General features: G+C 36.4%; 3 protein-coding genes across 3 annotated transcripts; all 3 read left to right on the forward strand.

The window, feature by feature from the left end:
* On the forward strand, positions 6,263–8,914 carry LOC18774137 (tubulin alpha chain). The gene is made up of 4 exons (XM_007205121.2): positions 6,263–6,589; positions 7,312–7,546; positions 7,622–7,992; positions 8,089–8,914. Exons 1-4 carry the CDS (start codon positions 6,497–6,499, stop codon positions 8,743–8,745), a joined length of 1,356 nt encoding a protein of 451 aa, XP_007205183.1. The 5' UTR covers positions 6,263–6,496; the 3' UTR covers positions 8,746–8,914.
* On the forward strand, positions 9,510–12,515 carry LOC18772178. The gene is made up of 4 exons (XM_007207113.2): positions 9,510–9,794; positions 10,221–10,725; positions 11,022–11,221; positions 11,324–12,515. The coding sequence occupies exons 1-4, from the start codon at positions 9,726–9,728 to the stop codon at positions 12,278–12,280; spliced, it is 1,731 nt and encodes a 576-aa protein (XP_007207175.2). The 5' UTR covers positions 9,510–9,725; the 3' UTR covers positions 12,281–12,515.
* Positions 13,738–15,298, forward strand: LOC18774087. The gene has a single exon (XM_020565351.1). The coding sequence runs from the start codon at positions 14,110–14,112 to the stop codon at positions 15,109–15,111; it is 1,002 nt and encodes a 333-aa protein (XP_020420940.1). The 5' UTR covers positions 13,738–14,109; the 3' UTR covers positions 15,112–15,298.

Genomic DNA, 16,741 nt, shown 5'->3' on the forward strand with positions numbered 1-16,741 from the left:
AGCTACTACTAGAGCATTCACTCCTCTAGAACTTATACATAGTCATATATGTGGTCCAATGCAGACTGTCACAAAGGCAGGTAATAGGTACTTTCTTACCTTTATAGACTATTGTACTCGGATGTTCTGGATTTACTTTTTGAGATACAAGTCTGAATTATTCAATGTGTTTAAGAGATTTAAGGCCACTGTTGAACTGCAAAGTAGATATAAGTTGAGGAAATTGAGAAGTGACAGGGGAGGAGAGTATACATCCATTGAATTCAATAAATTCTGTCATATCCTCAAAGTGGTCTGGGGACTATGCTGGGTCAAGTCCTCTTGAGAGGCTAACTTGGCAGCTTTATGTCTCCTCGTTGAGGCTATGAGACGCTGTCTATCAAGTCGAGATGAAGAATCATCAGTAGTATCTCTGTGAGTCCTCTTCTTATCTAAAAAAACAATATTAAGTACAAACTCAGTAATGAATTCAGTAGATGATCACTGAAACAAGAAACGAATTCAGTATACTACCACTGAAAAACGGAAATAAATTCGGTGGACTATCACTAAAAAACGGAAACAGATACGGTGGACTACCACTGAACAACGGAAACACATTCGGTAGATAGCCACTGAAAAACGGAAACAAATTTGGTGGACTATCATTGAACAAGGTAACGATTTCGGTGGGGTTTACACAGGTAATTTAAGGAATGAGGTTCATGAGGGCAATTTAGGAAGAAAAATGAGGTGCAGCGAGTAATTTTAAATTTTACTAAAATTCAGTGTGGTGTAAAGAGAATGTGGGGTGCAAAAAGCAAATTTTAGGGTGCCAATCACCCAAATATTAAATATTTATTTTTAGGTTTAATCTAACAAGACATATTAATAGAGGTAAATGTAAAATATAAATGAAATACTAGAGAAAATTGTTTTGATTGTTATAAAACTAGAGGGAGAAAATGTAGAGAGAAGTGATATGCTAAAGACAAAGTTTCACCATGTTTATTCTTCACTAAATCTTTGGTAGAACCACCTATTTATAGGCTTACAAGATAGGAGATTGAATACCATCATTTACAATATACCTATAGGTTACAAGCATTAATTACAAATACTTAGTGCATAGGTTACATAAAATCCAACGGTGGAATATTAAGAGGTATGGTGGTCATCCACCAACTCATGCATTTACAACACTCCCCCTTGGATGTCCACCATACAATGACATAGTTCCCTCATTAAAAACCTTGCTTGGAAAACCCAGTGAGACAAAACCAAAGCGAAGGGAAAAAAAGTGAAACTTTCTTCTGAATCATTGATATGGTGATGGATGAGCTTATATTGTCTCGTTAAAACCTTGCTAGGAAAAACCCAGTGGGACAAAAACCTAGTCGAAGGGAAAAAGAGTACAACGCGCATATGCCTTGATGTAGTAGAATTGGGATGCTCCCCCTGATTGATATCTCCCCCTGATTAATATCTCTCCTTCTCTGATTTGAGCAATACAAGCAACATTGTGTTCATACATGATCATCTATCACACTATTCAACCTGCTTTTCACTTTTCAAATGATTGAAATCTTTAGGAGTATCAACAACTAATTTAGTAGTTAGAATATGTTACAACAATATCAAATTTGAATTCAAAATACTCAAATTCTTAGTGTTAACTCTTAATTAAGAATATTGTGGTACTTTATATCTTTCAAGAGGTTGCTTCATCCGATATATCTCAAATATTTCATGAGCTTTGAGGATTTCCATGTACCATATAGTCTTAATAAATATGCATTTAACACATACTATAAGTTTTGCGTTAAAGTAACAACCGCACTTATAGAAATGTGGATGCATTTACGATGAGATTGGAGACTAAAATCACATGTCTCTCCCAGGAAACCTTATGTCATATTAGTGATCTTATTTCACTTCACAAACACCAATTCGTAACCTTCATACTGAACATTTGTAATTTGGTGTTTGAGTTATAGGTTCAATATCCAACTCTTCTTATTTAGTGATAAATGGAATTGCCTATTTCCATTTTTGGCCAATCACTTAACTTGTCGACATTCATGAAACGTGATTTAATATAATCATAGCCCTTGATGATTGTAGTAGCTACTAATAAACCAAATGTATCATCAATTTGTGATCCCACAATTCTTATGTGCATGCACATGCATAATTTATAATCATCTCATTGCTTTGGGGTACCAATGCCTCTTCAGGGGCTTATGTTGTCACTTATGGGACAAACATCTCTTTTACAATGAATTATTTAAAATATGTGGATCATAACCTCCTATAGAGCGTTATTTTTTATAGGGCTTGAATTTTTCAAATAATCTCCATTTCTGAGGAGTTAAGTCTTTAGAACCTATATTCCTGACATGCTTCAGGCATGCATTATATATATAGTCACCATGTTAATGGATTGTGATACGAGAATATCAATCCATGTTAGCATATGTACAACTTATATATGCATTATCTTGATGAGACAAAAGCGGATTGATTCAACACTATTTCACGACGTTCTTTAGGAATTGTCATTTCTCTCCTTAACGGCGGGAAAATTGTCTCAAAATGTAGGAAAATAAACTCACAGTCGTTATCAAATATGTGACTATTTTAGTAGGCACATTCAGTAAAACTGGTGAAGTGATCCATAATTAGATGTTGTATAGGCTCACAAATATCCCCTTGAATTATTTCAGGAAAGATGGCTCAAAGTTAATTTTTGACTGAGATGATCTTATGACAGCTTTTATTTGTGAGCGTTCTTTGTAATGATATTGTTGGACAAGACAATAATTCGAGTCTTTAAACGATGTCCTTACAAATTTATAAAAATCTTATGCATCATTGTGGGACATGGATTGCCAAGATAGTCATGTCACAACATAAAAGTTATTCGGTCAATGAACTTCTAGTTCATGACATCATAATCTTCAACTATAATAGTTGTGTAATATTGGGGCCTCAAGAACTTTTAGTTCATAACATCATAAACTTCCTACCCACAAAAGAAAGTAGGAAGTTTCTCCAATAGACGCCTCTGGCTATCAATATTGGGGCGGTAATACAAAACATTACCATTGTAAAACGAAATTAATTAATAACCTAACATAAATAAAATAAAATATAATAAAATAAGTAAAGTGGTATAAACAAGGAATAAAATAAATCAATTAAAGATTATGAAATTCCAAGATAATCCAATATTAATGTGGATTCAATATGTAGATAAAACTACAAGTTTAAGAATTGGATTTCCAACCAATTCAGGTTCATATAGGCACAAATAAGTAATGAACTTCAAGTTCATATATAGTATTAAGATCCATGAAAAACTATGAACTTCAGGTTCATATCAATATATATTCGAAACTTCAGGTACGAATACGTAGATCTAAATAAACTGAATTAATAGTTGTGCTTTGAACTTCATACTCAAATCGATGTATATGCACTCAAAACTTCTGGTTCAAGTTCTTGACATATGTAGGCCTCATGGAATTCTGATTTTGATTAATACAAAATCGAGGAGTTTTATGTCCTTATGTGCTCTTTAAATTCGCGGAACTTCACGCCCTCAATTATTTGGAATCAAAGAACTTCAGGTTCTGATTCAATCAAAAGGACTCTATATCCTAATCTAGTTATATGATGAGGATCACGGAACTTCGGGCCCCTGATCTTTTGTATAATTCAAACTCATCATAATAATTAAGATCATACTTAAAATTAAATAAACAAACAAATAAAAATAAAAACATGGCATTATATTCATGTGTAATAAGAATAAGAATTTTTTTCTTAAACAAGCATGATGAAGTTTGATGGTGAGTACAAAGAAACTCTATACCATGTGATGACTCTAGCTCATATAAGAAGAAAGAAAATTCAGAGAAAGAAAATATACCAAGAGCAATGTCGTGCTGATAACGTGTTATAAAACTAGAGGGAGAAAATGTAGAGAGAAGTGATATGCTAAAGACAAAGTTTCAGTATGTTTATTCTTCACTAAATCTTTGGTAGAACCACCTATTTATAGGCTTACAAGATAGGAGATTGAATACCATCATTTACAATATACCTATAGGTTACAAGCATTAATTACAAATACTTAGTGCATAGGTTACATAAAATCCAACGGTGGAATATTAAGAGGTATGGTGGTCATCCACCAACTCATGCATTTACAACATTGATTATATAATACATTAAACATAACTCCATTAAATGACTTAAAATATTCATAACTTTTCAACTACAAATACCTATAATAGCAAAATAAATATAAAATTAATTAAATTGGATTGGATTCTCATGAGCAAATCCATCATCTGGTCCAATCATGTCGATTTTCAAAATTACGGATCAAATCCAATCCATCAAATCATCAAAACCGATTAAAATTGAATTAGATTAATCAATTTGTTCGAATTGGATTGAATTTTGTACACCCCTAGGTCCGGCTAATGTTGGGGATATAAAACCTACTTTTGGATGTATACTTCTCTTCTCTTTTTGTTGCACAGTAGTCTCCACAAAAACTAACACATTAGGGGCTCGTTTGGTACACAGGACTGTCTTGGCATGGACTATGCTTAGGGACTGACTTGGCTTGGCTTGGCTTGGTCTAAGTTAGATAACACTTATCCTGCGTTTGGTGTATGCTTGGACTAGGACTATAATTTTTTTATTTTTTCAAAAATATCTATATATATGTATATATGTATTTTATAATATATATAATATATATGTATATACATGTATATAAGTATATTATAATAATATTATATATTTTAAATAATATAAACGTACATACATATATATAAGTGTATATATGTATATTATAATATACATGGGTATAATACATATATACATATATTTATATATATATGTATGTATATTATAATATATAATATATATATGGGTATGTTATAATAATAATAATAATAATAATAATAATAATATACATGTATATATGTGTATATATGTATATTATATATGTATGTATATATACATATATATTATATATATATATTACAAAATACATATGTATATATAATATATGTATATATATATTATATATTATAATATACATATATATATACGTATATACATGTATATAATATATGTGTATATAGGTGTATCTATATATTATAATATATACATGGGTATAATACATATACATATACATATGTATATTATAATAGATAATATATATGGGTATGTTATAATAATAATATACATGTATATACGTGTATATATGTATATTATAATATATATACATATAGTATAAATATATAATGTATATGTCTATATACGTGTGTATATGTATATTATAATACATACATGGGTATAATATATACACATATATGTATATATACTTATATATATGTATTATAATAATATATATATTACATATTTACATGTATGCTATTATTATAATATTAATATGCATGTGTATATGAGTATATTATAATAATAATATACGTGTATATATCTATATGTATTTATATATTATATATGTATATATATGTGTTTATATATACATGTATATACGTGTATATATGTACATTAATATATAAAATAATATATATTACATATATACATGTATACATGTGTGCTATTATTATAATATTACTATGTATGTGTATATGAGTATATTATAATAATAATATATGTGTATATATCTATATGTATTTATATATATTATATATGTATATATGTGTATATACATGTATATATGTACATTATAGTATATGTGTATGTAGTAATAATAATAGTAATATATGTTATTAGTATTACAATATAATATATGCATCTCATATATTGGTAAACATAGGACTAGCTAATCCTCCCTTTCTACATGAGATTAGTAGTCCCCTCCTAAGGAGGTGTTTTTGGTGGGCCCGGTATTAGCAATCCCATCTAAGACTAGAATTAAATGAAACAAACGTGGTATTAAATTTAATCCAAGCCAGTCCAAGTCAAGCCTGTGTACCAAACGACCCCTAGGTGTCCTGCTAATGTTTTACTTTTCGCTTTTTCCCTTTTATTTTCGAAGCACATGGAAGCACGTGCATTATGCAGAGGTAAAACGCCATCGTCTTCACCTCACAAACACTTTCAAACTCATTCAAAATTTGAAATTACAAAAAAGCGAACCGTTCCCGTGAAACAAGCGACGCGGTTAGTTTTGGAGCAGTTAAAAGAAAAAAAGGGCTGTGCAACTGCAACAACAGCCAATAACAGCAGGTAAAAAAGCATTCACCTCCCCGTGTAAACTAACCGCGGTTAAAATCCCCTTCCCGCTCCAATTCCCCTCGTCCCCAATTATAAAAACCCCAACATAGCGAAAAACCAGACCCACATTGCCTTGTCTTCCACCTTTGGCGTCTTAATAAACGCCCGTTCTCTTTTTCTCAGTCTCTCTGTTACTTCCATTTTCACCTCCTCTCCTTAGCTTTCTAGGGTTTTCTTTCTCTTAGCGAAAATGAGGGAGTGCATCTCCATTCACATCGGTCAGGCTGGTATTCAGGTCGGCAATGCTTGCTGGGAGCTTTACTGTCTCGAGCATGGAATCCATGTACGTATCTCTTCTTTTTCTCTCATTTGTTGTGCGATTTATTTGGGATTCTGCTAGATCTTGGACCTTATCTTTCTTCAATTTGCCTCATTCTGGCTAGATTTGCTTCATTTTTCTTCAATTTACGCTGGATCCAGGGTTTCTAGGCTTCTCTATGGCTCTTTGGTGTGGATTTACGAAATGAATGGCTAATTTTACTTGATCCTGTTCGATTATTTGTAATTTGTGGACCGGATCTGCAATTTCTCTTGGTTTATATGATAGACAATGATAAGCATTGCTTGTTCCCTTTTATTTTGACTAGATCTGTTAGGTTCTGTTTAAATATGTTGCATGTCTAGGCAGTGTATTAGATCTAGTAATTTATATTGAATTAGAACATGCTGTTGGTGCTTTTCTTTTTGTTTAAATTAGGTTTGTTATTTTATTTTAGACGTGGATTTGCATTAATTTTTATTTTTATAAAGCTTTATGAGACATGAGAATTTGTTTGAACTGTTTGGATTCTGAAATGCTTGTTTACATCTGGTAAAATTGTTCAATGTTAGTAGTTTTGAATCAGCTATAATCTTTTACTGTGTATGTAGTTTTTTGCTCTAAGTATTAGAATTGTTGTGCATTTTATAATCACTATTAAGAACATGGTCTGGTGATCCAGTTTTGATGGGTGTCATTTGGTTTGTAATCCTGATATGATGTTCTAAATTTAATGTCTTCCACAGCCTGATGGCCAGATGCCAAGTGATAAGACCATTGGGGGAGGTGATGATGCTTTCAACACCTTCTTCAGTGAGACTGGTGCTGGGAAGCATGTTCCTCGTGCTGTGTTTGTAGATTTGGAGCCCACTGTCATTGATGAAGTCAGGACTGGGACATACCGCCAACTCTTCCACCCTGAACAGCTCATCAGCGGCAAGGAAGATGCAGCCAATAACTTTGCTCGTGGCCACTATACCAGTAACTATTTAACCCCTTTTGTTGTGATTTGTGATTTTCTTTAGCAAGCAGCTTACATTTCTTTGTTTTTATCAGTTGGGAAAGAGATTGTTGATCTGTGCCTGGACCGCATCCGAAAGCTTGCTGACAACTGCACTGGCCTCCAAGGGTTCCTGGTTTTCAATGCTGTGGGCGGAGGCACTGGTTCAGGTCTTGGCTCCCTTCTACTGGAACGTCTGTCAGTGGACTATGGCAAGAAGTCCAAGCTCGGGTTCACTGTCTACCCCTCTCCACAGGTTTCAACCTCTGTTGTTGAGCCCTACAACAGTGTCCTCTCGACCCACTCCCTCTTGGAACACACTGATGTTGCTGTGCTGCTGGATAACGAGGCCATTTATGACATATGCAGGCGCTCCCTTGACATTGAGCGTCCTACCTATACCAACCTTAACCGCTTGGTTTCTCAGGTATTGTTCATATTTTACTTTATGTAACTCACCACTTTTTGTTTCTCTCATTGAAGGATCATGTATACTAATGTTCTTCTGCTTTGTGTTCTCTAGGTGATATCATCCCTGACTGCATCCCTGAGGTTCGATGGTGCCTTGAATGTGGATGTAACAGAGTTCCAGACTAATCTTGTGCCATACCCCAGGATCCATTTCATGCTTTCGTCCTATGCTCCCGTTATCTCAGCTGAGAAGGCCTATCACGAGCAGCTTTCAGTTGCAGAGATCACCAACAGCGCATTCGAGCCTTCATCGATGATGGCTAAGTGCGACCCACGCCATGGGAAATACATGGCCTGCTGTCTGATGTACAGAGGGGATGTGGTGCCCAAGGATGTCAATGCAGCTGTGGCCACCATCAAGACCAAGCGCACTATCCAATTCGTCGACTGGTGCCCAACTGGATTCAAATGCGGAATTAACTACCAGCCCCCAACTGTTGTTCCAGGTGGCGATCTTGCCAAGGTTCAGAGGGCAGTGTGCATGATCTCAAACTCCACCAGCGTGGCTGAAGTGTTCTCGCGCATTGACCACAAGTTCGACCTCATGTATGCCAAGAGGGCATTTGTTCACTGGTACGTGGGCGAGGGCATGGAGGAAGGTGAGTTTTCTGAAGCCCGTGAGGATCTTGCTGCGCTGGAGAAGGACTATGAGGAGGTCGGTGCCGAGGCTGACGAGGGCGAAGACGGTGATGAGGGAGACGACTACTGAGACAATTTAAATGATATTAGTGGTATCATTTTGTTTTCAAAAGCATGTAGTAACATTGATCTGGTTTTCTTTGTTCCTGAACTAAAGACTTCTCAATGACATGAATGTTGTTTAACAAGGGATTTGATTGAAGCCAGAAGAATTCCAAAACCTAATCAATTTACCTATACATTTGTTTATTGTTATTGTTTTTTTTAGTACACACGTGCAGGTACATAATCAGAGGAGACATTGGAAAAGGGCAGTATTTGACCAGAGCAGGATTTTAGAGGGGTGGTCTTCCATGCACTAAAATTTTACTTTCCTATCATTTGGACTCACAATTCTCTATTTGAAAACTATTTTTGAAGGATCAATTGCGGGATATTTCATTATTAACTCGTTAATTTATTGTATCCCTTTGTGTGTTTTGGCGGGAGATTCTTTCAGTGTTTGATTTTTTTCTCTGTGGGTACCTCTTGGGAAATTGAATATCGTAAATCAAATACTCATTGAAAATGACGAGCTCTGTTATTCCTTCTTCAAACGACGACATTTTCTGTAACTTGCCACTTTCTCATTCCATAATTTCTGAATTTTTTAAGAAGGAAATTAAGCCAATGACAGTACAGGGAAGTCTTAAAACTGCGGCTCTCTGTTCTCCTGCTGGTTTCCAATGCTGCTCAAATGGTTTTCATCTTTTTTAATTAATTTTTTGTGCAGAGCATAATTATTGTATTAATTTGGGGCCCAAAAAAAAGAGTTGGTCCAAGATACAGGACAAGTCTGGAACCAGAACAAGAAGCAGAAAAAGGCTGTGAAAAATTCCTCCACACAATATTCTCTCTCTGGGGGTTGAAGACATTCGGGCACTTTTTCTTTGCCTTTCTTGCATATATTTTAGCTGCTGTAGGGAAGTTTCTGACTTCTGAGATTCTCGAAGACAAAGAGTGTCCTTTAAATGTAAAAACAAATAAACAAAGACTGTTTCTTTGAAGGCCATGGAGAAGAAGAAGGACCACAAGGTTGCTTGCGCCACCGATGAAGAACCAGAGGCAAATGGCATTTTGGTATGAAACCCTCTTCATCATTCTCATTTTTCAGTCTAGCTTTTGTCAAAACCCTTTCTATTTGTAGAGTTCATTTGCCCTAAGTAATGTAACACCGAAAATTGTTGTCTTCTGTCTGGGTTTAGGGTTTAGGTTATCTACTGCAAATGACAGTAACCCGTGTAGAATTATTTATGTGGAGCAGCTTTCTTTTTCTTCTGTTTTTGTTTTTTGTTAATTTGTAATTGACATTGTTTAGTAGCTTCCATTGTCTAAGAGTTCTTGAGAGATTTGAGCCATTTCCTTAACTTTTGGGATGATCAAATGTGCTCTATGATGTTATGCTTTGAGATACCAAGGCTATAAACTTAGAAGAACAAGAATTACATTATCTGAAATAGAAATTCATTTTCTACAACTTAACATGGTGAATCTGTTTATGAACAGAGCAAGGAGGACCAAAGCCAGCCAAATGTGACACTTTTGACAGAGAGTACAAAAACTGATAGTCCTTCAAACGGCAATGCACCGTCCCTAAATCACCAATACCCATCAACTCTTCAATGGCCGTACACGCCTCAGCATGGAGTGGAACAATCCCTTTTCATGCCTAGACCCTTTATTGCAACTCAAGCACCGTTGCCTGGAGTTATAAACCAATGGCCACAATTTCCACATCTACAACAGAATGCCTCTAACCATCAGGTCCCACAAGGCCTGCCACCAAGCAATTATTCCCAATCAGCTGCTCCCTCATGGCTACCCCAGAGAGCTGGTTACACGTTGCCCGGATTGAAAGCACCGGCAACTTTTCCGTCATTCATTGCTTTCGGAGCTACTGATACTAGTTGGCAAACTCCTGCAGCTGTTGGAGGTGGAACTTCAACAACAAATCAAGCTCAAGTTCCTAATTTCTGTTACCCTGTTGGGTACCCATATCCGGGCTTTCCAGGTATACGCAAAACTTTTGTTATTCTGTGTTATGCATTGTAACATACTTCTTTTGGACGTTATTATCTTATCTTGCTTAACTGATTGATCTGGAACATAATAATCTTCAATGTGGTATTGGATAAATAATCAAGCCATTCTTGACTACTAGTTGAAGGTGGTGACAGCTTTAGTAACTATGCAATACACATGATCATAATTCCAGTTTGCTTACACACTTTCCAGTTTGATATTTAAAGATATCAAACCACAACTTAAAATTTGAGTCATACAACGGTTGAGCTTTCCTGTTCACAGGTCCTTGTGATCCATCTTGGTGGGGTCAGGCTCAGGCACAACAACCTCTATGCACATATGCTTTTCCAGGAGGCTACTTTCCTTCACCACCTGCATTACCGCCTAGTTGCACCACACCCCTTGGGCAATCCTTTCAAAAAGGAATTATCAGGGCACCAACTAAACTTTCTCAGAAGCACCAGCAACTTTGGGATGCTCAAGTACAAATCTTTTTCTTTTTTCCTTAAACCTGTTTAATATAATTTTGTGATTTAGTCAATATGATTATAAACTGAGTTTTTTTTCTGGTTTTGAGGTTATAGTCTGCAGAAAATGTCCAGCTATGGAATGTAATTAATCACTTGCAATCAGAAATAATGGATTACAAAATTCGCTTGGTGAGGCTTGAAGCAGAAGTGTCTTCTCTGAAACCGGCAGCGGAAGAGCCCACTGCTCAAGTTAGTGGGGCTGTTTTATCTGGACAACCATCAAAAAGAGGAAGACCAAAGAGGTCAGTTGCTTCAGTCGATGCATTACCTTCTCCAGGTGAGTCTCATCGCCGAACTCGAGGTAGAAAACCTGCAGCATGCAAGATTCATCAGTTTGAGATGAAACCACATGTTTTTGAGAAGGTTATCCTCAACAAGGTAGAAGATAAAGAGAAAGCATATCACTCCACAGCTGCTGCAGAGCAGGGAAACAATATCTCAAACGTTGTCGCACATTCTGGTGGCAACTTGGAGGTTAATGGAAGCAATTCAATGATGCCTGAATTCCACTATCAATTTCAGCAGGACCTTCCCAATGTCCAAATGTATAGAATTGGGCATACTGCCTCTTCAGAAATGAAAGGTAATGATGACAAGGGTAACTACGTAAGAACTAACAACGCCATCACTTCTCAGCAAACTAATGGGACAAGCACCAAAACCAATTTGGCCCTTCATATGGGTGCCATTGGTACTGCAAGTATTGGGTGGCCTTCTAGCATTTCCTCCGAACCTGATAGAAACGAGGTAAATATAGGCTCCCAGGGTTTCTACAACAGTGGTAGTGTTATCAGAAGAGGAGGAAAGATCATTCCTGGATGGAGCTTCGTAAGTGAAGAGGATGCTTCTGAAAAGCTGGAAGATGCTGTATTAGGATCAGGAAAGGACGACAATGATGAAAATATGGGAGATGATTCCAGCTCAGGAGGAGAAGAAATTGCTCGAACAAAAGATGAGAGTGCCCACAACATGGATGGTAGTAGAGAAGGAACTAGCCCTAACTGGTCATAGAATTTACTTTCACTAGTCTGCATTAAGACTTTGTTATGATTGACTTTTGATGTAGTGGACAATGATGAAAAATTCTGCCCAACAGGGCTTGCTTTTTAAGCAGAGAAATGTTAGCCCAAATTTTGTAGCTAGGGGAGCAGGATGATTTAATCATGGAAAATCTATAAAACTAGAGATTGAAGTCTCTCAAAGTATATGTGGAGCTCTATCTAATTCAGGCATTCAATTCTGTTATGAAACTCCCTGTTGTCTTTCTTCATCAATTCTCTATTACAGGCTATTCTTTATTACAGAAATGCAATATATACATCATACATGAATTATATGCGATAAAGAATGAATTAGAACATGCATTATTGTCCCTGACAAGATTTGCTTGGTTAAAGCAGGGAGAGACAAGCATTACTCGGCCTGATGCTGGGTTTTAAAGAAACTGTGGATTGTGCACAGTGCACGTCATGGCTGATAAGCCTTTGTTTTGCATATATTGATACAGAAGTCTTCTTTTGATGTGTATATATTATACATAGAATAAGAGAAAGTTGATATTGCCGTATGATACAACAAATGCAAATACGTCGTATCTACGTGTTAAGGTCCAGCAGTCTAGAAGGTATTCATAACGAATATAAAACATTAGACCAACTACCGTGGCGCTATAGTTAGCATAAAATCTGGCCGCAGTTTGAAAATGAGTTCAACACTCAAGTCAAAAGGAGAATTTGTCACGTTATACTGAAGACCTTATGTATTTTGCTTTCGTGAAAAGGATGTGATTTTTTTTTCTTCATAAAATAATTGATTTCAAGATTCTTTGTTGTTGTCAATAGCTAGAATGCCAGCCCTCGAACTCAGGACCAGTTGAGTGGAAACAAAACTCCTTATCACTACACTAATGGGGCATCTGAAATTTCAAAATTAATTGATCACCTAGATTTTAGTTGTAACATGCTTTGAATGTATTAGAACTAAATACCCAGTCAAGAAGAATTTCAAAAGATCTTTTTGCAAAACGATAAGGGAGTAGTAAAACAACCAATCTAGTGGGAGAACCAACTCGTATTCAACTTTTGTTACATTTAAAAGTAAAACAAGTGGATTTCAAATGGTCCATTGTATTTACTCATTTTAACTGATTCAAAATGTTACATTACATGTGGTTATCTCAAATTCAATTTAAATACATTGTATTCAGTGCTTGATGATTTATTTCCTTAACTAATATAGCCTTGTTGTCAACATCCAAACCATTCCATCAAAATCTACCCTTAGATTGCTTACAAATCTTATAGTTTTATCCAGGGGACCAAAGAAGTAGGAAAAGTAACAAATTGGAGATGCAGTTCACTCTACAAAAAGTAAATAACAAAGCTATTTGAATTGGATTAATTTGGATAGATTAATTAAATTTATGTTGATTATATTGAATTCTGTGGTCATGAAAATTATAATTCGAATAAGCTGTGCTAGCGATAGTCGCTCAAGTTATTCTATATGCACACACAGAAGAAATGATTTTTCATTACATAAAGAATGTCGACGAAACTAACACGTGAGTCCTGATTCAGATATACTTCTGCCAAGGACTGTCAAAACTCTCTCATTTTCACTTGGTATGTTTTCTCACACGGATTTTATTCGCTTCCTCCTCCACTGCCTCTTTCGTCGAACAGTTGGTCATCACAAAATGCATCTTTCCCACCTTCTTCTTCCTCTTCCCAACCTGGACCACCAAACCAGGTCAAATTAAACTAAAATCAAAATAATAATAATAAAAAAAAAACCATCTCAGATCTTCATCACCGCCATCAAAATATTATCTCAATTTAATGGCACCAACAACAACCAACAACCACACCCACAGCAAGCCCCCAAAACCCAACTCCATAGTGACTACAACTACCAAACAGCCCCTCGTCTGCTTCTCCTTCGCCGCCTACGCCAAGTCCCTCATAAACCACCTCAAATCTTCACCACTCAACATCCCAGTCGAGCAAGGCCTCACCGACCCAGAGCTCGCCTCCATCGAAGCCACCTTCGACTTCGCCTTCCCGCCCGACCTCCGCGCCATTCTCCAGGAAGGCCTCCCCGTGGGCCCCACCTTCCCCAACTGGCGTTCCTCCTCCCTCCAGCAGCTCCGCATCCTCCTCAGCCTCCCGTCCTTCAGCGTCCTCCGCCGAGTCTCTGGCGGAAGCCTCTGGTGCCAGTCGTGGGGGGCCAAGCCCCCTCCAGGCGATCAAGATCATGCTGCCGTGGCCAAGCAGCTGCTGGAGAAAGCGCCGGTTCTCGTGCCGGTGCACCGGAACTGCTATGTTCCGTCGAGGCCGGGCGTGGCGGGAAATCCGGTTTTGTACGTTGACGCGGAGAACGTTACTGTTCTGAGCTGTGACGTCACCCGGTTTTTTTGTCAAGAGTTTGGGTTCGCACACGTGCCCGTGTGGGCCCCCAAGAAGACGCGAAGGATTGATTTTTGGAGCGAGGTGGTGGCGCGTGGGGAGACGAGTGGGTGGTGGAGTGGGGATGAGTGCTTGGGTGGGTGTTTGGAGGAGGTGTTTTGGAGGTTGAGGGAGGGCGGTTGGGCAGAGGAGGAGGTTAGGGAGATGATGATGATGGACGGCTGTGATGGGAAGATTGAGAAGAGCGGCGGGCTCCACTTGATGGGGGACAGCGAGGATGAGGCAGGTGTGGGGTGGCGCGTGAGGTTGCTGTCTATGGTGTTGTCGCGTGGGGGTTGGACAAGGGAAGATATTGTTGACTCTCTTGGTCTTGAGGACGAGTGCTTATGCGATAACTGGCTAGTAGATCCCTCATCAGATTATATTCACCTATAGTCTATAATATATCATATTGGAGTCCGATTTATATTTGAATTATCGGATTCAAATTACAATTACTTAGACCATACATCAAATATAAATGATCATTTTCATTACATTTATCCTATTGAGTTAGGATTACAATTTAATTATTCAATGATTAATGCACTTACTTACTATGCTTTAAGTCATAGTTAACATTCAAATCTTGATGTGACACATACTTGTTTTCAAAGATTCAAAATATTCATATAACATTTTATATAGGTTATACATTTGTTAATATCAGTAGCACTACATGCAATAACTCTTTTACTAAGTAAATCGACTGATGTTCCAAATGACAACAATCCATGTCATATTTGCTTTATTTAGTTAAAATTTATATGTTTATATATTCAAGAGTCATCTCCATCGTTCATCGGTTAAACTTAACACAGTGTCCTATTATCTTATTTTATTTATTTTTAATTAAAGAGTAAATTTGATGGTAATTTTTTGAAAGACAACCAAACGTATTCTTCCAACCATATTTTGGACTGCAAATCAAAGAAGAGAAATAGTACATACACTAGGGGTGGGCATTCAAGTGGGAAAACTGAACCAAATTGGATAGAAAAAATGGAAAAAATCGGGTTGACAAAAAACCGGATTTGACCAATTTTGTTCGATTTCTGGTACGATTCTTATAGTGAAAAAACCAGACTATGTAGAATTGGACCGGCTATGTATTTTAATAAAATATTTGAGCCCAATGCTAAATTTCTAAGCCCATAACAAATCTTTCTCCTAGTCCAACTTCAAATCACCTATCTTTTCTAGGCCCAATCATCTCCCTTTGCATGAAATTGAATCATTTGTGAATTTTTAAGTCAAAAAATAAAATTTTAGTTGAGTTTTGTAAAAAATAAAAAATAAAAAATTCATCCAAAAAAATATAAACTGAACCAGCTTATGGGCAAACCGGATTGCACCGAATCATATATTTTTTTGGTCAAAATCAAATTAGATGAATAGTACCGATTCCAGTTTGGAGTGAGAATCGGACGCTACCCACCATTAACAGAAGCACAAACCAAGTAAACGTAACACCATTTGGGAATCGACAGACTTCTTGGCTAATCTCTAATCTCAAAGAGGTAGCTGTTAATCTCCTATATGTTATTTTCTCCATTTTATTGTAGAATACAAAGAGACAACAGAGACATGTGGTGGTGGAAGGTGTTTAGGTGGTGTAGGGTTGAGTTCAATGGATAACATGGAGAGTGAAAATTGATCCACCTGATGAAATACATAAAAAAAAGAAGTTACATTTAGGAACATTGTAAAAAATTAAAATAGATTTTCGACCACAAAAAAAAGATAATGTGGCACACGATATGGATTGCCATGTCATTTTTCTCTTCGGTTAATAACAACAGAAGTTGGTAAAAGAGTTGGTGTGCCCAATATAGAATTTAGATTTGGAAGGTAAGTTTTTGGGTAAATGTTTAAAAGGTAAGTTGAGAGATAAGGAAATTTTACAATGCTATTTATGCAAAAAAATTCCAAATACATCTATACCATATATATTTAATTTGATTATTTCCAAAAAAATGTTCTGGGATATGATTACACCAAGAATATACAGAGCATATCTAGGTCG

The sequence above is a fragment of the Prunus persica genome, chromosome G6, assembly GCF_000346465.2.
Source record: "Prunus persica cultivar Lovell chromosome G6, Prunus_persica_NCBIv2, whole genome shotgun sequence".
Classification (NCBI taxonomy): Eukaryota; Viridiplantae; Streptophyta; class Magnoliopsida; order Rosales; family Rosaceae; genus Prunus; species Prunus persica.